General features: G+C 40.0%; 1 protein-coding gene and 1 long non-coding RNA gene across 5 annotated transcripts in view; one reads left to right on the forward strand and one right to left on the reverse strand.

The window, feature by feature from the left end:
• Positions 1 to 23,377, reverse strand: part of LOC117599904 (uncharacterized) — a 95,947-nt gene that overhangs the window by 48,815 nt on the left and 23,755 nt on the right. For 3 of the 4 annotated variants that reach the window (XR_008300597.1, XR_008300594.1, XR_008300596.1), the window contains exons 1-2: positions 21,655 to 22,888; positions 20,803 to 20,885 (exon numbers count right to left, since the gene is read on the reverse strand). This is a non-coding gene — a long non-coding RNA (uncharacterized LOC117599904). Of the gene's footprint in view, positions 1 to 20,802; positions 20,886 to 21,654; positions 22,889 to 23,377 lie in introns of those variants that run through there. The other variant, XR_008300595.1, reaches the window with a different exon arrangement.
• LOC117595666 (myosin heavy chain, fast skeletal muscle) lies at positions 1,023 to 13,118 on the forward strand. The gene is made up of 40 exons (XM_034314217.2): positions 1,023 to 1,095; positions 1,335 to 1,547; positions 1,699 to 1,842; positions 1,926 to 2,082; positions 2,197 to 2,224; positions 2,478 to 2,589; positions 2,672 to 2,764; positions 2,871 to 2,934; positions 3,186 to 3,284; positions 3,452 to 3,555; positions 3,639 to 3,777; positions 3,861 to 3,979; positions 4,078 to 4,227; positions 4,315 to 4,485; positions 4,589 to 4,895; positions 5,060 to 5,127; positions 6,503 to 6,590; positions 6,694 to 6,811; positions 6,912 to 7,035; positions 7,264 to 7,400; positions 7,526 to 7,781; positions 7,863 to 8,105; positions 8,409 to 8,585; positions 8,683 to 8,828; positions 8,920 to 9,010; positions 9,093 to 9,482; positions 9,663 to 9,789; positions 9,870 to 9,988; positions 10,094 to 10,290; positions 10,441 to 10,624; positions 10,711 to 10,876; positions 10,988 to 11,112; positions 11,196 to 11,504; positions 11,581 to 11,784; positions 11,873 to 11,998; positions 12,088 to 12,258; positions 12,342 to 12,446; positions 12,533 to 12,628; positions 12,712 to 12,843; positions 13,002 to 13,118. The coding sequence occupies exons 2-40, from the start codon at positions 1,347 to 1,349 to the stop codon at positions 13,020 to 13,022; spliced, it is 5,808 nt and encodes a 1,935-aa protein (XP_034170108.1). The 5' UTR covers positions 1,023 to 1,095; positions 1,335 to 1,346; the 3' UTR covers positions 13,023 to 13,118.

The following is a 23,377-nucleotide window of genomic DNA, read 5'->3' on the forward strand; positions in this document are numbered from 1 at the left end:
TGCCAGTTTCTGTAGAGGACTGATACTTGTGCCATGTAAAAATATTTATAACATGAAAAGATCGCTGTGCCTCTGCAACAGGACACCGGTGATAAACCTGATCTTGGCGTTCTTCAGTGCCAAACTCATTAAAAAGCATCTTCTTGTGACCTTAGAATCATTTTAACATAGTGTAGCATAGCCTAACAAACTTGAAAGTTTTAAACACAATTTGAAACATTTTTAACACTGACGTTGATCTATGCATTTAAATATGTTAAATTTTAATTACACAGGCCAACTTAAATTACTTAATAGCATAAAAAACCAAAGAGTACTTATTAACTGATTTAATCGTTTAATTAAATGAAGCACTGAAATAACGATTTCACAGAAGACTATCCATCCATCCATTTTCTGTACCGCTTATCCTACTCAGGTTCACGGGGTGCATAAGGCCGGGAACACCCTGGACGGAGTGCCAATCCATTGCAGGGCACAATCGCACACACACTCACACACACTCTGGACAATTTGGAAATGCTAATGAGCCTATAACGCATGTCTCTGGACTGGTGGAGGAAACCAGAGTACCTGGAGGAAACCCCCGAAGCATGAAGAGAACATGCAAGCTCCGCAAACACAGGGCGGAGGCAGGAATCAAATCCCCCAACCCTGGAGGTGCAAGACAAACTTGCTGAGCACTAAGCCACCTTGCCCTCCCACAGAAGATTAATATTTCATGATATAATATGATACAGAAATACACATCACACTCGATGTCCACTTAGGGAAGAAATACATCATGGTTGAATCCATGACCAAACTTAGCTGGTTGGTTCTGCTGAGTGAACATTAATATGGCTATATAAGACTGTCCTTCAAGGACTGAGGCTACCCCAAGCACCCTGCAAAGGTGAGAGATTGTGTGTGATTATGCTAATCATACTTTAAAATATTTTTTAATACTTTTTTACAGTTATTGGAAAATTTTGATAATATATCTAATTGTAATTTAAATTTCAGACACTCTCTAAACTCTCTTCTATTTTTTACAGTAACCAACGTGTGCCAGTCCTGTTCTGCCTTTAATTTCTATATTAGTAATCAGCTAAGGTAAGGCATTACAAATATCATGTACATGAGAATGCTTCTGTTGAAAGATGGTTGAAAACAGCATAATAATATTAAGTTAATGTCAAGATTCAGTAAAGATTTTAATTGAAATCTAGAAAATTCACTAATGGTGTGAAAACTGTGCATATATTATACTGCTGTTCAGTACAGATATAGGTAACATGAAGTATCTCAAGTGAGCATACTATCTGAATTAGAAGTATGGTTTGATTCCCCAGAAACTTGCCACCATGGGGGATGGAGAAATGGAGTGTTTCGGCCCGGCGGCCATCTACCTCCGGAAGCCGGAAAAGGAGAGGATTGAGGCTCAGAACAGGCCTTTTGATGCCAAAACTGCAGTCTTTGTGACCGATGCCGCTGAGATGTACGTCAAAGGTACACTGAAGAGTAAAGAGGGTGGCAAAGCCACTGTCGAGACTCTGGATGGAAAAGTAAGTGACAAGTATCAGACTGAATTAACCCTTTAATTCAACTATGCATGGCTATGTAGAGTATTTAAGCTCACAGAGGGTGAATGAGTCTATAATTATGCTCGAACAAAGTGTGTTGTTCTGCAATATATCATATACTTTCATTCCACAGAGTGTCACAGTCAAGGAAGATGAAGTCCATCCTATGAATCCTCCAAAGTTTGACAAAATTGAAGACATGGCCATGATGACCCACCTCAATGAACCTGCTGTGCTGTTTAACCTCAAAGAGCGTTACGCAGCATGGATGATCTACGTAAGAATCACTCAACTATAAAAAGAAACACAAGAGAGTATGCTGACACAAATCAATGAAAATTTAATTTGACTCTCCTTCAGACCTACTCAGGGTTGTTCTGCGTCACTGTGAACCCCTACAAGTGGCTCCCAGTGTACGACGCAGTAGTTGTGTCTGGATACAGAGGCAAAAAGAGGATTGAAGCCCCACCTCACATCTTCTCCATCTCTGATAACGCCTATCAGTTCATGCTCACTGGTATGATATTGTCCAACCACTTTAACTGAATAAATGATGTTGGTAGGTTTACTTTCAAAAATGATCTAATAAATGGGTACATAAATGATGCAACAATTCTCTTTATCCTTTTAGATCGCGAAAACCAGTCTGTCCTGATTACGTAAGTTCAAACTCATAGCTGAAAATTCTCATTTACCCTGGTGTTCCTTAGTTACAAACTTGCAAATAAAGTACATGGTAGTCCTAATTATTTAAAAGGTACTATAGCTCATATTTGACAGAAGTTCTATTTTACTTTGCCCTTCACTTTTACTTTTACATGAAATTCACCTTTTTTTCTGTACAATTTGGAAGTGCTGAGGCACTTTTTGTTTTCTAAAGTACGGACCATTGCTTTCTCATTTTACCCCCAGTGGAGAATCTGGTGCAGGAAAGACTGTGAACACAAAACGTGTCATTCAGTACTTTGCGATGGTTGGCATGTCTTCAGGGAAGAAGGCAGAGCCTACACCTGGCAAAATGCAGGTACGTGAATTGTTTTACTACATGCAGCATCTATTAGCGTATCTGTCAGGTTTCGGTTATAAACATCTGCTACTGTTGCTAGGGGTCACTGGAAGACCAAATTGTTGCAGCCAACCCCCTGCTGGAAGCTTACGGTAATGCCAAGACCGTGAGGAATGACAACTCCTCTCGTTTTGTAAGTATACACATAAGCTCTTGTAACCTTTCTTAAGACACAATAAGCCTGAATTAAAAACATATAAAAGTACATTGCTGTAATCTGCAATGCTTTTAACTTTTAGGGTAAATTCATCAGAATTCATTTTGGGCAAACTGGCAAGCTGGCCTCAGCTGATATTGAAACCTGTAAGTTTTTGTCATTAATTCTTGTATGCAGCTGCATGAATTCCTTGTGTCAGTTGGTTGATGTGCACACGCCTATAAGCATGACTAAACATTTGTGAAGAAATCTGCACTGGAATCAAACGACCAAGATTATCCACACACCTGTACAGAACAACTGAAACTTGGATGTTATATTGTGCATTTGAAATAAACCCATTAAAAACATCTTTCTGCAAATAGAATACTGAATGCATTATAAAAAAAATTAACAGATCTGCTGGAAAAGTCAAGAGTCACTTTCCAGCTGTCTGCTGAGAGAAGCTACCACATTTTCTACCAGCTCATGACTGGACACAAGCCAGAGCTGATTGGTAAGGAAACTTCAAATTCATAATGCCACTGGGTCTTTTTACATTAGCTATAATATTCAGCAGGTCAACTAATGAATGAATGAATGAGTGAATGAATGGCAAAAGAAAGAACAAAAAGAAAACTAATTAATTGATACAATTTTAAATTAATTATTTGTCCAACACAGAGGCACTGCTCATCACCACCAACCCCTACGACTACCATATGATCAGCCAGGGTGAAATCACAGTCAAGAGCATCAACGATGTGGAGGAGTTCATTGCCACAGATGTAAGCAGAATTTTTAAAAACATTTAAGGAATTAAAAAATGTAACTTGTTCTAAATTTGTCCCTCTACTACTTTCCACCATAGACGGCCATCGACATCCTCGGCTTCACCGCTGATGAGAAAATTAACATCTACAAACTGACCGGTGCTGTCATGCATCATGGCAACATGAAGTTCAAGCAGAAGCAGAGGGAAGAGCAGGCTGAGCCTGATGGCACTGAGGGTACATTTAAAAAACATTCACAAGATTTATTTAGAACAAGTAACCTGAATTTTTAATGACTAACATGGCTTTCTTGACTTCAGTGGCCGATAAAATCGCCTACCTTCTGGGCCTGAACTCAGCTGACATGCTGAAAGCTTTGTGCTACCCCAGAGTCAAGGTCGGAAACGAGTTTGTGACCAAAGGCCAGACTGTACCTCAGGTAATGTCTTATTATTCAAGTGAGAATAAAGTTTTGTTTGTATAGAAAGCAAAAATTGCAGGACGATCCTCAATAAAGCTCACTTTTGTATTATTCAGGTGAACAACTCCGTCATGGCCCTTTGCAAATCCATCTATGAGAAAATGTTCTTGTGGATGGTCATCCGTATCAATGAGATGTTGGATACAAAGCAACAAAGACAGTTCTTCATTGGTGTGCTGGACATCGCTGGATTTGAGATCTTTGATGTAAGTAATTGTTTTTTGGTATGATGGGTGTTCTGTTGGTTTTTACAATACTTTGGCAATGTCTAATATATTGATCTACTGTAACAGTTCAACAGCTTGGAGCAGCTCTGCATTAACTTCACAAATGAGAAACTGCAACAGTTTTTCAACCACCACATGTTCGTGCTGGAACAAGAGGAGTACAAGAAAGAAGGTATTGAGTGGGAGTTCATTGACTTTGGTATGGACTTGGCTACCTGCATTGAGCTTATTGAGAAGGTAAGTTATTATGGGGTCAGTAATACCATCAACGTTATCAACAAAATAAGATTTTCAACAATAATACAGCAGTGATCACTCATGAAAAATCTGTCACCAACAGCCAATGGGCATCTTCTCCATCCTTGAAGAGGAGTGCATGTTCCCAAAGGCTACAGACACATCTTTCAAGAACAAGCTTCATGACCAGCATCTTGGAAAATGTGCCTGCTTCCAGAAGCCAAAGCCTGCCAAAGGCAAAGCTGAGGCTCACTTCTCCCTGGTGCACTACGCCGGCACTGTGGACTACAACATTAGTGGATGGTTGGACAAGAACAAGGACCCACTGAACGACTCTGTTGTGCAGCTGTACCAGAAGTCAGCAAACAAACTGTTGTGCCACCTGTATGCAGCCCATGGCGCTGCTGATGGTAAGCTTAACATTGATCAGGTTAATAATTCTCATTATACAAGCACAGATTAAACTGATAATCAGACTTTTTACATTCAGTAATTAAGATGCTTCTGGACTGTGAAAGGAAGAGTATAGTAGGATAAGAGAAACAATAACTGACTAATTTTTATTTGTCAACAGCTGAAAGTGGTGGAAAGAAAGGCAAGAAGAAGGGTGGTTCCTTCCAGACTGTGTCTGCTCTGTTCAGGGTGAGACCAGTTTAACAGAAACTATGTTAACATGCAAAGGTTGAGTGAATGCATTCCACTTGCAGATTCCACATTTTACATACCCTGATCCACCATAACATTAGAATCACCTGCCTAATATTGTCTAGGTTCCCCTTGTGCTACCAAAACAGCTCTGGCCCGTTGAACGCATGGACTGCACAAGACCTGTGAAGGTGTGCTGTTGTATCTGGCACCAAGACGTTAGCAGCAGATTCTTTAAGTCCTTTAAGTTGCGAGGTTGGGCCTCCATGTATCAGGCTTGTTTGTCCAGCACATCCCACAGATGCTCAATCAGACTGAGATCTGGGGAATTTGGAGGCCAAGTCAACACCTTTAACTTTAGCATTATTCTGCTGAAAGAGGCCACTAGGGATTCCATTAGGGAATACCGTTGCCATGAAGGGGTGTACTTGGTCTGCAACAATGTTTAAGTATGTAGTACATGTCAAAGTAACATCCACGTGAATGCCGGGACTCAAGGTTTCCCAGCAGAACACTGCCAAGAGCATCATACTGCCTCTCCCGGCATGCCTTCTTCCCATAGTGCATCCTAGTGCCTTCTCTTCCTCAACTAAGTGATGCACACGCACCTGGCCATACACATGATGTAAAAGAAAACATAATTCATCAGACCAGGCCACCTTCTTCCATTGCTCCATGGTCCAGTTCTGATGCTCACATGCCCAATGTAGGAGCTTTACGTGGACAGGGGTCAGCATCTGCACTCTGACCGGTCTGTGGCTACACAGCCCCATACGCAGCAAGCTGCGATGCACTGTGTTCTGACACCTTTCTATCAGAACCAGCATTAAGTTTTTCAGAAATTTGTGCTACAGTAGCTCTTCTGTGGGATCGGACCAGACAGGCTAGCCTTTGTTCCTACTCCCATCAATGAGTCTTGGGCCATGACCCTGTCACCGGTTCACCGGTTGTCCTTCCTTGGACCACTTTTGGTAGGTTCTAAGCACGGCAAACTGGAAACACCCCACAAGACCTGCCATTTTGGAGATGCTCTGACCCAGTCATCTAGCTATCACAATTTGGCCACAAACTTGTCAAAACTGCTCTGATCCTTACGCTTGCCTATTTTTTATGCTTCATCAACGTTGAGAACTGACTGTTCACTTGCTGCCTAATATATCCCCCCCTTGACAGGTGCAATTGTATCGAGATAATCAGTGTTATTCCCTTCACCTGTCAGTGATTTTGTGATGTTATGACTGATCGGTGTATGAAAAGATTAAAATTACTGAATGTATACTAGTTTACCTCAATTTACTCCATTCCAGTTTAGGTGTGTACAGGCTATTATTATTATTATTTGCTGCTAAACTACTAAATGTAAAACTGACAGGAGAACTTGGGCAAGCTGATGACCAACCTAAGAAGCACTCACCCTCACTTTGTGCGTTGCTTGATTCCAAATGAGTCCAAGACTCCAGGTGGGTGGTGTTCTTATTTTCTTCCATTTTTATTGATACACAAAAAACATACCTATGAATGTCTCTGACTGTAAGACTTGTTATTAATATTAATACATTCTAGGTCTGATGGAGAACTACCTGGTCATCCACCAGTTGAGGTGTAATGGTGTGCTGGAGGGTATCAGAATCTGCAGAAAGGGATTCCCCAGCAGAATCCTCTATGGTGACTTCAAGCAGAGGTCATTTATTTAGTCACAGCATTTCAACATTTGTGATATTTTTAAAAGTATTAAGAATTAATTGATTTATTACCTATACAATTTAACTATTTGAAAACAGGTATAAAGTCTTGAATGCCAGTGTCATCCCAGAAGGCCAATTCATTGACAACAAGAAAGCTTCAGAGAAACTCTTGGGCTCTATTGATGTCGACCACACCCAGTATAAGTTTGGACACACCAAGGTACCCATAAAAGACTTCAGCACAGGATTTTCTCAGGATCATACTTAATTTTCAACACAGTTTTAGAACTTTACGAGATATTTGAGTGAACTAGTTTTGTTGCATGATCTGAAATAATTTCATACAATAATTTAAATAATTATAATTTCATGAATAAAAAAATGTAAATATCCAGTAAACATGATGTAGTTTGATGTAGTTTTATATTTCCATATCTAATCTTGGTAGGTGTTCTTCAAAGCCGGTCTGCTGGGTACACTTGAGGAGATGCGAGATGAAAAACTAGCAAATCTGGTGACCATGACTCAGGCTTTGTGCCGTGGCTACCTCATGCGGAGGGAGTTTGTCAAAATGATGGAGAGGAGGTACATTCAATTTTGTTAAAAAGGAAAAAATACAAATACCACATGCAATTTAATTTCACTGTAAATTCTACATACATTAATAAACATACAAAATTGATGATAATGGAGCTGAACTCAAATTCCAGGGAATCCATCTATTCCATCCAATATAACATCCGCTCATTCATGAATGTGAAACACTGGCCATGGATGAAGCTGTACTTCAAGATCAAGCCTCTTCTCAAGAGTGCAGAGACTGAGAAGGAAATGGCTGCCATGAAGGAGAACTTTGAGAAAATGAAGGAGGACTTGTCAAAGGCACTGGCCAGAAAGAAAGAACTTGAGGAGAAGATGGTGTCTCTGCTACAGGAGAAAAATGACCTGCAACTGCAAGTAACAGCTGTAAGTATTTCAAGTCTTGTTAGTATGTCTCTGTAGAAGAGAAAAAATAAAATCATGATAATAAGCTATCTGATTCAACAGGAAACCGAAAACCTTGCTGATGCCGAGGAAAGGTGTGAGGGGCTCATCAAGAGTAAGATCCAGCTTGAAGCTAAACTCAAAGAGTCAAATGAGAGACTGGAGGATGAGGAGGAAATCAATGCTGAGCTGACTGCCAAGAAGAGGAAACTGGAGGATGAGTGCTCTGAGCTGAAGAAGGACATTGATGATTTGGAGCTCACCTTGGCCAAAGTGGAAAAGGAGAAACATGCCACTGAGAACAAGGTGTGTGTGTTGTAATGCACTGTAAATTAACAGATGCTATACTCCATACTTGTGTGGACTCAGTGACTAAAATCCAGACTGTGACTATGGTTAAATCTTTCACACTCCACTGTTGTGGATCGGAGTGGTATTACCAAGTGAAGGGGTAGTAACCGAGATTTAAAATATACCTACTAGAGGTACTAGAGTGCATATCTTTTACACTAAACATGCAGCTAAAGGTAAATCCTATTACTTACAAAACCTATAAAACAAAAAAATTATTTACATAGTCATACATTGATCTGAAATTCTTTTGCACAGGTCAAGAACCTCACCGAGGAGATGGCATCTCTAGATGAGAGCATTGCCAAGCTCACTAAGGAGAAGAAAGCCCTCCAAGAGGCACACCAGCAGACTCTGGATGATCTCCAGGCAGAGGAAGACAAAGTCAATACTCTGACCAAATCAAAGACCAAGCTTGAGCAACAAGTCGATGATGTAAATATCTGTACAATATTTAAATTATTATTTAATATTTTAAGGTTTAGCAGTCATCATAGTCAGGAGTATTAATATGGTTTTCTATAAAATTTAGCTTGAAGGTTCTCTGGAACAAGAGAAGAAGCTGCGTATGGACCTTGAGAGAGCCAAGAGAAAGCTTGAAGGCGACTTGAAACTGGCCCAAGAGTCCATAATGGACCTGGAGAACGACAAGCAGCAGTCTGATGAGAAGATCAAGAAGTATACAACAACTCTTGATACAAATAAGTCCAACTGCAATAAAATCTTTAAATAAAAAAATGTAATTGCATCTGTCATTTTTGCCACATAGGAAGGACTTTGAAATAAGCCAGCTACTGAGCAAGATAGAAGATGAACAGTCTTTGGGTGCCCAGCATCAGAAGAAGATTAAAGAACTCCAGGTACTACTTCTGTGAGAAATAGTAAAATTTAGGCTTGAACTGTAAAATTATAAATTCTAAGGTATGAACATCAAACTTTCAGGCTCGCATTGAAGAGCTGGAGGAAGAAATTGAAGCTGAGCGTGCAGCTCGTGCTAAAGTTGAGAAGCAGAGAGCTGATCTCTCCAGGGAACTTGAGGAGATCAGTGAGAGGCTAGAGGAAGCTGGAGGTGCCACTGCTGCTCAGATCGAGATGAACAAGAAGCGTGAGGCCGAGTTCCAGAAACTGCGTCGTGATCTGGAAGAGTCCACTCTGCAGCACGAAGCCACGGCTGCTGCCCTCCGCAAGAAACAAGCTGACAGTGTTGCTGAGCTTGGAGAGCAGATCGACAACCTTCAGCGTGTCAAACAGAAGCTGGAGAAGGAAAAGAGCGAATATAAAATGGAGATAGATGACCTCTCCAGTAACATGGAGGCTGTGGCAAAATCAAAGGTATTTGACATCAAGACATAATCAACACTGTTAAATTAATTTAAAACCTGAAGTGTCTTAAGGTTTTGAATCAAATAAAATTCAGATTAAAGAAATTTTAGTCAGTATACTCACATACAGAAAGAGCATATTTTGCTTCATTCAAATATCTGCATTATATGCATGTGGTTCTTTTCCCAGGCTAACCTAGAAAAGATGTGCCGCACCCTAGAGGACCAGCTGGGTGAACTCAAAGCTAAGAGTGATGAACATGTTCGTCAACTGAATGACATCAGCACACAAAAAGCACGCCTTCAGACTGAGAATGGTAAATTAATTCAGACTAAACCAGAAAATTATGCAATCACATGATCAATTCTGGTAACGTAATTTACAATTACATTTAAGGTGAATTTAGCCGTCAGCTAGAGGAGAAAGAAGCACTTGTTTCTCAGCTGACCAGGGGAAAACAAGCTTACACACAGCAAATTGAGGAACTCAAGAGGCAAATCGAGGAGGAAGTCAAGGTAGAACATAGACAGTTTGATGCAAATTTTGCATTATGCAAATAACACCCCAGTAAGAACATATTAATAAGAATAGATTTAACTAATTTTATTGTTTGCTTCTAGGCCAAGAACGCCCTGGCTCATTCTGTCCAATCAGCTCGTCATGACTGCGATCTGCTCAGAGAGCAGTTTGAGGAAGAGCAGGAGGCCAAGGCTGAGCTTCAGCGTGCAATGTCCAAGGCCAACAGTGAGGTGGCTCAGTGGAGAACCAAATATGAGACTGATGCCATTCAGCGTACTGAGGAGCTTGAGGAGGCCAAGTAAATGGAATTACAAGACAGAAAAAAAACCCTATATAAATCTTATAATATATATAATATTTTATAATATATATAATATATAATAAATTATAATATATAAAGAATGTTAACATAACCAAACAAACTAAAGATCGTACATTCTTTTTACAGGAAAAAGCTTGCTCAGCGTCTACAAGACGCAGAGGAATCCATTGAAGCTGTGAACTCCAAATGTGCTTCTCTGGAGAAGACCAAGCAGAGACTGCAGGGTGAAGTGGAGGACCTCATGATCGATGTTGAGAGAGCCAATTCCCTGGCTGCCAACCTTGACAAGAAACAGAGGAACTTTGATAAGGTCTAGCATCTGTCAACTGAAGGTGGTCTACTAGACAATTGATTTGTAAAGTTAGAATAGAATGTAACTGTCCTCCCCATTTTCAGGTCTTGGCAGAATGGAAGCAGAAGTATGAGGAAGGCCAGGCTGAACTGGAGGGAGCTCAGAAAGAAGCTCGCTCTCTCAGCACTGAACTCTTTAAGATAAAGAACTCATATGAGGAATCTCTGGACCATCTTGAGACCCTGAAGAGAGAAAACAAAAATCTGCAGCGTATGTTACTCAAATATAACTGCACTTGTTTTTTTCTTTAAAAAGTACACTAAATTACTGGAATTGAGCATCCAAAGAAACATATTCAACTGGATTTGTTTCTTTCCTCAGAGGAGATTTCTGACCTGACTGAACAGATTGGTGAGACTGGAAAGACCATCCATGAGCTGGAGAAGGCAAAGAAGACAGTGGAAACTGAGAAATCAGAAATTCAGACTGCTCTTGAGGAAGCTGAGGTAAGCCTGTATATAAACTGCCCATATATAAAGACGAGAATCGTTTGACACCAAATTGCTTAATTTTCAACATACTTCTTTAGGGCACACTTGAGCATGAGGAATCTAAGATCCTTCGTATCCAGCTTGAGCTCAACCAGGTTAAGAGTGAGATTGACAGGAAACTGGCTGAGAAGGATGAGGAGATGGAGCAGATTAAGAGAAACAGCCAGAGGGTGATTGAGTCCATGCAGACTACTCTGGACTCTGAGGTCAGGAGCAGGAATGATGCTTTGAGGGTCAAGAAGAAGATGGAGGGAGACCTGAATGAGATGGAAATTCAGCTGAGCCATGCCAACCGCCAGGCTGCTGAGGCCCAGAAACAGCTCAGGAATGTCCAAGGACAGCTCAAGGTGCACCTCCAAACTTTTACTTCTATGGTTAAATATATCCTCAGGCATCAATTAACAATGATTCCTTTCACATCAGGATGCCCAAGTGCACCTTGACGAGGCTGTCAGAGGACAGGAAGACATGAAGGAGCAGTTGGCCATGGTGGAGCGCAGGAATAACCTGATGCTGGCAGAGATTGAGGAACTCAGAACTGCACTGGAGCAGACAGAGAGAGGACGCAAAGTGGCCGAACAGGAGCTGGTTGATGCCAGTGAGCGTGTAGGACTGCTGCACTCTCAGGTTAGCTTTTAGAGCATAGAATGCTGCTGTCCATTTCACATTTCTTGGTCAATTATTTTAATGGTTTTCATGTGTCTCGGTACAAAAGAATACCAGTCTAATGAACACCAAGAAGAAGCTTGAAGCTGACCTGGTTCAAATACAAGGTGAGGTGGATGATACTGTCCAAGAGGCCAGAAATGCTGAAGAGAAGGCCAAGAAGGCCATCACAGATGTGAGTGTTCAAGAACATAGATTTTTTCACCAGTGTCCTTTCCAAATGCAGGAAAAGTAACCCTGACCCTTCCATGACTCATACACTAGGCTGCCATGATGGCTGAAGAACTGAAGAAAGAGCAGGACACTAGTGCTCACCTGGAAAGGATGAAGAAGAACCTTGAGGTTACAGTCAAAGATCTGCAGCACCGTCTGGATGAGGCTGAGAGTCTTGCCATGAAGGGTGGAAAGAAGCAGCTCCAGAAACTGGAATCTAGGGTATGTTGCAATATTTAAACATGAAAACCAATGAGTCAATAATTTTATTAGAAGGTTTTCTACAAGTGAAATGTCTGTTCTAGGTGCGTGAACTGGAGAGTGAGGTTGAAGCTGAGCAGAGACGTGGCGCTGAATCCGTTAAAGGAGTCCGTAAATATGAGAGAAGAGTGAAGGAGCTCACCTACCAGGTACTAAATATACTTGGCAATATGTAGTCTATATGAAGAGAAATAATTAAACTAGGCAACACCTAAATAAACTTCAACTATTGCAGACTGAGGAGGATAAGAAGAATGTGACTAGACTGCAGGACCTTGTGGATAAACTGCAGCTGAAAGTGAAGGCCTACAAGAGACAGTCTGAGGAAGCTGTAAGTGTGCCACTTTGAACTGATATCCATGCTGACATTGTACATATATCAACACTAAACTGGATGATGGTTGTTGATCACAGGAGGAGCAGGCCAACACTCATCTGTCGAGGTACAGGAAAGTGCAGCACGAGCTGGAGGAAGCTCAGGAGCGTGCTGACATCGCTGAGTCCCAGGTCAACAAGCTGAGAGTCAAGAGCAGAGAGGCTGGAAAGGTATTCCATTTAATTGATTCAAATATCATTTTCAAATACTACTAGTCTGCATTCTTAAGAGCATAGCTGTAAGCATACAGAATATTCAATAATCAAATACTGATTATTGCCTTATTTTTTTAAGGTAAATTTAACTCATGTTTACTTTTTATTTTTAGGGCAAGGAGTCAGCTGAATAAAGGGTGAAGAGAAAACAAGACAACAAACAGTCATACAATATGGGGTTGTTTTTGTCCTTGTTTAAACTATAGATTCAATAAACTCTGTAAACTTGATATACTTCAGTGTCAGCTTCTTTATTCAGTTTAATACAGTAAATTCACTGAAATGCTTGAAATACAAACTTCCACATATACAGTCCCCTTCAAAGGATTGGAATGGCCAGGCCAATTTTGTTGCTTTGGGTATACACTGAAGGCATTTGGGGCTGAGATCAAATGATGAATGAGACAATCGATCAGAATTTCCGCTTTAATTTCCTTGATATTTACATCTAGATGCATTAGAAAAATTAGAACATGGAACCTTTTGTATGAACACATCCATTTTTCAAGTGAACAAAAATATTGGAACATGTGACTGACACATGTTTCTTGTTGCCCAGGTGAACCCTGTTTAAACAAAAAGGATGTTTAAACAAAAAAAGGTTGTTAAAAAGATTGTTTAAACAATTAATGGCTCAAAATGACCTACTCTTGGTTTGAGCCCTGGGTTTTACCTGTGAAGACTGCACTTGTTAAAAAGGATAAGCCAACATTAAGACAAGAGAGTTGTCTATGGGAGAAAAGCAAGCCATTTTGAATCTGTGAAAAGAGGGATTGATCAGAATCATTGCACAAGCATTGAGCATAGCCAATACAACAATTTGGAATGTCCTGAAAAAGAAAGAAACCACTGGTGTACTAACAACCAAATATGGAACAGGATGGCCAAGGAAAACAACAGCAGTAGATGACAGAAATATTGTGAGAGCTGTGAAGAAAAAACCCAAAAACAACAGTCAGTGACATCACTAACAACCTCCACAGGGCAAGGGTGACGGTATCACAATCAATCATTGAAGAAGACTTCAAGAGCAGAAATATAGAGGCCATACCACAAGATACCAGATTAGAAATCATAAAGAAATGTAAAGATGAGTCACAAAAATTCTGGAACCAAGATTAACCACTACCAAAGTGATAGCAAGGTGAAAGTGTGGAGAAAGAAAAGATCTGCTCATGATCCAAAACACACAAGGGCTGCTTCTGGAAATGGTTCACTAATCTTTTTTGATTTGTCAATTTGTAACTGTCATGTACTGGAGGTGTAGACGGAAGCAACTGCAGGTAAGCCAGCTTTAATGAAAAAAAACTAATCCAAATCAAGATCAAAGGATCAAGATACCATAAACAGGCACAGGTTGGTAGATTAGCAAACAGATTAAATTAGGAAAGACAAAAATTAGAAAAGACAAAAAAGAAACAAAAAACCAGGGAAAACAACAATAAACTAAGGCTTGGTAACATCAGGTGTACAAGGACAAAGCTGAGCGCATACTTCGCAACCTGTATGTCTCTATATAAAGTGTCCTGTTTGTGTATGTAAATGTGAACAGGCTGGGTGACTCTGAAAAAGGGAGCATGTGAGTGCTCACAGGAAGTGAACTGTGGACCCCGGTTGCTGACATTCTCCTCCGGGATACCAAAATATCTGAACACATGGCTAAAGAGAAGTTATGTTGTGGTAAAAGCAGATGAGATTGTGGGAAGTGGAACTAGATGTAGGGATTTGGAGAAGCGATCAATCACTACTAGGATCGCTGTTTTGCCTTGTGATTCTGGTAAGTCTGTGAGGAAATCTATGGCAATGTGTGACCAGGGCCATTGCGGTATGGGTAGAGGGAGGAGTTTACCAGCTGATAGAGTTCAGAGCACCTTTGCCTGAGCACATGTGGAGCATGAAGTCATTGCCCGATGCACAGTTTTGAACATATATGTTCACCAGTACTTTTTTTATTCAGCAGTACGTGCGCTGGGTGCCTGGGTGACCAGTGGCTATAGCGGTGTGTGCCCAGAAGATAAGCTCAGCTCAAAATTGCTCTTGGACAAAGAGTTTGTTTGGGGAGCATGAACGAGGAATTTGTTGTCTGAGCAGGCGTGCGCCCAGCTCCCAGTCTATGGCACCCACAATTCAGGAAGGTGGAAGAATTAGCTCCCGCTTGCTTTGTTGGGCTCAGTGGTGTGCATACAGGAGACAGCATCTGCTTTTTTGTTCTTTGAACCAGGGTGATCAGACAGGGTAAACTGGAAACATGAAAAGAATAAGGACCAGCGGGTTTGTCGAGGATTCAGACATTTGGCTGAGCTCAAGTATTCGAGGTTCTTATGATGAGTGAAAATTATTAAAGGATAGGCAGGCCCCTCAAGCCAATGTCACCATTGCCCTAGGGCTAGTTTGACAGCCAACGAGAAATGTAGTGCCCATGAAGGGTCCCGCAAAATCAACATGTATCCTTTGCCATGGCAAAGCGGGCCATTCCCAAGGGTGTAATGGGGCTGCTTTTGGCATCTTTTGAACATGCTGACATCCTGAGCAATGCATGGCAAGCTACTCGATCTGCTGATCTATTCCTGGCCACCATACAAAGCTTCTTGCAAGTGACTTCATCTTGACTACCCCTAAGTGTCCATCATGAAGCTCCTCCAAGACTCGAGTTCGCAACTTAGCAGGTATAATGACTCTTAAACCTCCATCCAAAGCCAGTTCGTCGCGGCGCTGATAGTACTGTGCGAACCGGCTCTTTGCTTCTGCGTTCCAGCCATTTTGTGTAGCTGCGTATACCTGAGACAATGTGGGATCCCTCCTGGTTTCTCTCTGAACCATTTCAGCCGTAACAGGGGAGCCCTCCAATTGCGCAAGTGTATAAACAAAGATATGCTTTCTTTCACTGGCTCTGTGCTAGTAAGGTCTAATGGCAGGCGTGAAAGTCCATCTGCATTTGCATGTCTATGCGTTCTTTTGAATTCAATCCGGTATCTGTGTCCTCCTAGGAACAAAGCCCACCTCTGCATCCATGCTGCAGCTGTCAGTGGAACTCCCTTCTGTGGACTGAATATAGAAACCAGAGGCTGATGGTCAGTGACCAAGGTAAACTCGTTCCCATACAGATACTGATTGAATTGTTTAACCCCCCAGACCAAGCTCAGCGCCTCCCTATCAATCTGAGCATAGTTCTTCTCCGCAGAGCTGAGAGAACGTGAAGCGAAGGCTATAGGTCGTTCAGTCCCATCACTCATCAAATGGGACAACACTGCACCGACGCCATACGGTGAGGTGCCCCTTTCAATGGTTTACGGGGGTCAAAATGAGTCAATACTGTGTCACCAGTCGCTTTGCTTCCCGAAAAGCTTCCATACACTGCTTTGTCCACATCCATTTCTTTCCTGCTTGCAACAGGGCATTAAGGGGATGGAGAACAGTGGCTAGATTTGGCAAAAACCTGTTGTAGTAATTGACAAATCCCAGGAATGACCTCAACTGTGAGACATCTTTGGGTGGTGGAGCCTCTGCTATGGCTCTCAACTTGTCAGGACACTTATGTAGGCCATTGGCATCGATTTGATGTCCACAGTATGTGATGCTGCTCTTAAAGAACTCACATTTGTCACGTCTTGCACGTAGCCCAAAATCTTCCAGTCTCTTTAACACACGTGCCAAGTTCTCCAAATGTCTACTGTCATTTTCACCTGTAACGATGATGTCATCGAGGTAACATTGAGTACCAGGGCAGCCTTGAAGCACTTGATCCATAGCCCTCTGCCATAAAGCGGGCGCTGAGGCAATGCCAAAAACCAGCCTGTTATAACGATACAATCCCTTATGTGTGTTAATAGTCAGAAGCACTTTTGAGTCTTCCTCCATTTCCATCTGTAAATATGCTTCCACCAGGTCGATTATGCTGAAGTGTCTACCACCAGAAAGTGTGGCAAAGATATCCTCTATTCTTGGTAGTGGATATTGTTCTACATGCAGTTCGGGGATGACAGACACCTTGAAATCTCCACAAAGTCTTACACTTCCGTGCTTCTTGGATACAGGAACAACTGGAGTTGCCCAGGGACTCCAGTCAACCTTGGATAGTATTCCTTCAGCTTCCAATTGATCCAGCTCAATTTCGACTTTCTGGCAAATATCATAAGGAACAAGACGTGCTTTATGAAACTTGGGAACTGCGTCCTCCTTCAGTGTTATTTTTCCCTTGATATGCTTCAAGGTTCCCATGCCTGGTTCAAACACTGTTACAGCACCATCCAGCACTTTTTCCAGTTTCTTTTGAGTATTCCATACATCAGGAACTGTGACTTGCAGACTTTTAATGGATTCCCGGTCCAACCTTAACTATCGCAACCAGTCACATCCCCAAAGTGCTGGCCCCTCTGTCTGTACTATGTACAGATCCAATTCACTCCGCTGATCATTGTACTCAATGGTAACAGGCATTACCCCAATGGGAAGTATAGGCTCACCGGTGTATGTTTTTAGTTTAACAGGTGATGACTTAACATTGTCAAAATGTCTCTCAAACTCATTCTGTGACATCACGGATACAGCGGAGCCTGTGTCCAACTCCATTCAGATGATTTTCCCGTTAATTTGTGGCATCAGCCAGATTGCTTGCTTCAAGTCACTTTTCAGACTGTAAATTTCCAAATTTGCCAGCACAGTATTACTTTCTTCATCTGAATTCTGAGCGATAACATGCACAATCCTGCTTTTCCTTTTCTGAGCCTTGTACTGTCTGTCTTTCTCACTGTTTGGTACACCAGATCGACATGCTCTTTGTATATGTCCAATTTTGTTGCATTTCTTTCAGGCTTCTGTTTCAAATCTGCACTGGTTTGCTTTGTGTCCACCCTTATTACATCGGTAACACAGTTCACTTCTTTGCATTATTTTCTTTGCTTTACTCACTGCAAACATTCTGTTCACTGCGTCTCTGACAGCTGTTTCCATGGCTACGGCAATTTCAACTGCACGTTTGAAAGTGAGATCAGCCTCCGTGAGCAATCTCTTCTGAATACTCTCTTGTAAAATGCCACAGACTAGACGGTCTCTCAGCGCATCATTCAGTCCATCCCCAAACTGACAGTGTTCAGATAACTTTTTCAGTTCAGTTACGTACGCTGCGATTGACTCTCCTTCGTTCTGATTTCGCTTGTGAAATCTGAATCGTTCTGCTATGAGCAGCGGTTTCGGCGCTAGATGGTCTTGCATCGTTTTTACAATGTTGTTGAAGCTGACATCAGCAGGCTTTGCAGGTGCAGTGAGGCTTCTCAGCAATGCATATGCTTTTCCTCCAATTGCACTGAACAACACAGACACGCTTTTCATTTTCAATATCGTTAGCTTTGAAATACTGCGCGATTCGTTCACAATACATTGTCCAATCATCCGTCCCACTGTCAAAAGCGTCAAGTTTTCCAATGTAACCAGCCATCTTTGCACAGTTGCACTGTCCTCCCCCTGTTCAAGGCTGCTTTTCTTCCTACTTTTCCCAGAAAAAAACGCCCAGTCCAAAAAAAAAAACTAGGAAAAGCGCTTCAGCGTCTTTATCATGTCCGTGTAAACCTCGTCGCCAATTGTTGTGTTTGTTGTGTGATAAAAACTCAATAAAGAGTCTAAACACGGGCGGGCATTTCTTCTTATTTTCTTTACTGAACTGTCTGCAGTGATGAAGCCGGAGACTTACAAGAAGAAGGATGGCCAACAAAACACTAACTCAGTACCAATACAAAGAGTGGCCAACTAATATATATTCCTGAGTTCTAGCCAATACACTACATATACGTTATGACATATTTACCCAACATGTCCCGTAAGACATCATTAATGAAACATTGGAACACAGGGGGGCTCTAGAGAGCCCATATGGCATTACAAGGTAGTGGCCCGAGGTGGTGCTAAAGCCCGTTTTCCACTCATCCCCCTCTCTAATACGCACCAGGTTGTAAGCATTTTGAAGGTCCAGCTTGGTAAAAATGCTGTGTTAGGATGTTTTTCAGCAGCAGGGACTGGGAGACTTGTTACGATTGTGTGAAAGATGAGCAGATCAAAGTACAGGCACATCCTTTGTTTAAAACCTGATTAAGAGTGCCCAGGACATTAGAATGGAGTGAAGGATCACTTTCCAACACACCAATGACACAAAAAACAGCCAAGGCAATACAGCAGTGGCTTTGAGACTTCATATATAGAACACACATCTGTGAACATCTTTGGGTGACTAGAACCCAAATAAATATTTCTGGAGAGAATTTAAAAGAGCGATACAGTGATACACCTCATCCTCCCTGACAGGTATGCACAAATCCCCAAATCCAGGCTAGGAGCATTATACCCAAAAAAGACAATTATACCCAAAAAGACAAAAAAAAGGAATGAGTCTGTATATATTGTTTATATATTAACTATTTTTGGATACAGTATATACAAATGAAACTGTAATCTAAACACTAATTTGTAGTAGGGGTCTGAAATGAACAAAAACAATTTTTATATCACCTTCAGAAGAGGCCTTAATGACAAAGCTTCCTGAATCTAGGCAGAAATCTTGAGCCATGAGAACTCTGCTGTGTGAGTATCTATATCTGTATTTATTCCTATTAAGGGCATAGCATTCTTGATATTGAGTTTCAATTTGATTCCAGTGTAACTCAGGAGCTTCTGCAAATGCATCTGCCAAAATATATTATTTTTCATTTTGGAAGTAGATCATAGTTATAGTGTGGTATTAAATCTGAGCCTGAGCCTTAACTTGATTCCCTGCTGATCAAGAGTAGAGCTATAAGACCAGACATTTCTCATAATTTGAAGAAATATAACTAAAATATAACCAAAATATAAAAATTAGAAATAAAACATCATATAAAAGATTTGTGCTTTTAATGCATACCTATTTCAGATCACATAATTGATGATTTCACTTATTTCTGATTTCATAAGTTTTATGCTTTCCAGGGTTGCTTTGTTTTTTGTTTTCCGAGAATGCCACTGAAGACCACTCAATTACCTCATACATAAACTTTTAAAAAATTAAAAAATTACATATGCTACAACTTCAAATTGGTTATGATTTGGAATTACAAAGTGAATTGAAATGAGTCTGAGATGTGTCTGTTGTTTCATACAGACCAGATGCTGGCAAAAACTGAGGAAAAGAGACCAAACAGGAGTTGCTTGATGCCAGACAGTATGTGGCAATGCTGCATGTTTAAGGTTATTTAAGTCACTCTGAAATCAACTCTGAAATTTGCAGTCATGTCACTGCTTGGTAAATGATCCTAATCACCTTCTTGATTTACTTTTCAACATTATAATACCATATAATAAGGAATTCACGGTTTCTATACATATTGATCATTTACAGAGTATAGTTTATTCCCTAGTAGTCTGGTAGCCTGTCTAATGTATAGTGATTATTATCTCATCTCAAATCCAGTCTATTTTACTCTGTTCAGATGTCATTTTCACCTTTGGATTGTGTACTGGAATCTATGTTTAGCGAAGGTACATTGCACATACATCCTGTCTCTGGAGTCATTTGCTACAGACAGCAAGGAGTTGATTCTCAAAAGGCACATCCAACACTATGAAGCTGTATGTGATTTTCTTGCCACACAGTTAACTTCCATAGACAGAGTTACAAAGCAGGGTATCAATAATCAATCTTTTAATCAAAGTAATAATAATAATCAATAATCAAGCTTTTAAAATAATAATAATAATAATAATAATAATAATCAATAAAGGTCCTCTGTTTTACAGCAGCTGTCTTAATAGAATACTTATATTTTGAAAATTAGATAATCACCTGCAAACTGCCATGTTGTGTAAAGTTTTTAAACAAGGAGAATTATACAGTTTATGAGAATTAACAGTTAAAATAAATTTTATGAGAGAAAATATGACATCACTTACCCGGTGAGATGCAGCAAAGGTGATTTTTTGGTACCAGTTCAAGGGACAGTGCTGAGTAATGAATCAATGTTCAGAACCAAGAGCTAGAAAGATGAAAAGACAAAGCACAATATAAATTCAATATGAATTACAATATATAGCTTCCTACTGATGATACGAGTTTCTGCTAAGACATGCAATTTCAACTACATCTGTTAAATTTCATACCTACACCGACGCATGATGCACTACAAGAACAGAGGATAGCTTTCAGATAGGACTTGCATTCACAGTGCTAAAAATAAAAAAGGCGAATGTGGTGTGATGCTACAGCTGCAGTGTGCAGAAGAGGACTTTCATCCAAGTGAACATTTAGACAGGCATTTAAGATGATCATTTGTAACCCACTGAGTCATCATGGAGACATTTCAGTTCTAAAACTATTGCCCAATGCCCAACACACCAATATATCAATATTAATTATCAAGATCTTGGAAATTAGCTGTTCCACTTTAAGAACATTCTGAAACATAGGTGTTTAAAAAAAATCCTGAGATTTGAATTTTATACATAAATGTATGTAGGTTTACATTTTAAAATACTTAAATATGTTTACAATTTTCAAAATATGACTTTACCACAATAAATATTATGTTACTCAAATTAAAACTACAAAGGGACAGCTATCAAACTGCATTAGCTAATGTGCTATAAAAGTGGTATAATCCATGCACAAAATTTATAGAGATATAATATAACTGACCATAAGCCCATAAGCCCATGAAGCCATAAGCCTTTACTCTGAACCTAAAATCCCCATATTATACTGAATCCACCAAAAATTAGGTAAATTTGAACTCAAACAGGACTTACTCAGAGACTGCCTGAGAGCATCTGGGAAAGTTTTAAGGAGTCTGGCTAAACTCTTTTATACACACTTCAGTAGGGGACTAAAATTCTTAAGTCCTGAGACCACAGCTGATGTGGTTTCTATATCCGCATTAAATCCTAATAAGAAGGTTAAGCTAAGATAGGGTTTCAGAAATTAAATTTATGAATTCAGTTCATCACTGGCAACAACCTCCTTTTATTGCCTAGTAATTATCTGCCAAGGGCATATTAACTTTCATTTAATACTACATGTTAGAATATGGTATTGGAAACAGATCTTCGGATTTCTGAAAATAGTGAGGTGATTTGGCAACTTGCTCCTAGTGGGAAATGTAGTGTTTGAATGTGTGTCTGATACAGGGTGCATTACAGCCTCGTCTCTAGTGCTCCTGGGATAGATAAGGATAAAGCACTTACTGAACATGAATGAAAGAAAAAAACTAAATGAAATATTCAAGCACTTTGTTGGCATATCTGTACATGTACAAATATTGCTAAATTTCTGCATCTGTGGGCAGCATAGAATAGGTAGGGAGAAAGTCTAATAAAGCATGATTCATTTTGCTTCTGTATTTAGACCTGGAACTTGGAATTGAATCGTTTTGGCAGTTTACAAAGGACACATGATATTGCCAGTTTCCGTAGAGGACTGATACTTGTGCCTTGTAAAAAATATTTATAACATGAAAAGATCGCTGTGCCTCTGCAACAGGACACCGGTGATAAACCTGATCTTGGCGTTCTTCAGTGCCAAACTCATTAAAAAGCATCTTCTTGTGACCTTAGAATCATTTTAACATTGTGTAGCATAGCCTAACAAACTTAAAAATAACAGTGCCTGAAGATTCTACTTGGACATGCAAGCGGCCACACACATCCATCATTCAAAATTTTAAACAAAATTTGAAAAAAAATTTTAACATTGAGGTTGATCTATGCATTTAAATATGTGAAATTTTAATTACATAGGCCAACTTAAATTACTTAATAGTATCAAAACGAAAGAGTATTTATTACCTGATTTAATCGAAATCACGTCAAAGAAAAAAATAATTTCACAAATATTAACAATATAAGAAATGAAGCACTGCAGTAACCATTCCACAGAAGACTACTATTTCATAATAGAATATGATACACAAACACACATCACACTCGATGTCCACTTAGGGAAGAAATACATCATGGTTGAATCCATGACCAAACTTAGCTGGTTGGTTCTGCTGAGTGAACATTAATATGGCTATATAAGACTGTCCTTCAAGGACTGAGGCTACCCCAAGCACCCTGCAAAGGTGAGAGATTATGTGTGATTATGCTAATCATACTTTAAAATATTTTTTAATACTTTTTTACAGTTATTGGAAAATTTTGATAATATATCTAATTGTAATTTAAATTTCAGACACTCTCTAAACTCTCTTCTATTTTTTACAGTATCCAACACGTGCCAGTCCTGTTCTGCCTTTAATTTCTATATTAGTAATCAGCTAAGGTAAGGCATTACAAATATCATGTACATGAGAATGCTTCTGTTGAAAGATGGTTGAAAACAGCATAATAATATTAAGTTAATGTCAAGATTCAGTAAAGATTTTAATTGAAATCTAGAAAATTCACTGATGGTGTGAAAACTGTGCATATATTATACTGCTGTTCAGTACAGATATAGGTAACATGAAGTATCTCAAGTGAGCATACTATC

The sequence above is a fragment of the Pangasianodon hypophthalmus genome, chromosome 20 (genome assembly GCF_027358585.1).
Source record: "Pangasianodon hypophthalmus isolate fPanHyp1 chromosome 20, fPanHyp1.pri, whole genome shotgun sequence".
NCBI classification, from domain to species: domain Eukaryota; kingdom Metazoa; phylum Chordata; class Actinopteri; order Siluriformes; family Pangasiidae; genus Pangasianodon; species Pangasianodon hypophthalmus.

Bases quoted from the DNA above. Each gene is read 5' to 3' on its own strand.
- LOC117595666 (XM_034314217.2), top strand. From the start codon at position 1,347: ATGGGGGATGGAGAAATGGAGTGTTTCGGCCCGGCGGCCATCTACCTC. The intron at 9,790-9,869 runs GTAAATTAATTC...ATTACATTTAAG, and splicing joins ACGCCTTCAGACTGAGAATG to GTGAATTTAGCCGTCAGCTA. The intron at 10,877-10,987 runs GTATGTTACTCA...TTCTTTCCTCAG, and splicing joins AGAAAACAAAAATCTGCAGC to AGGAGATTTCTGACCTGACT.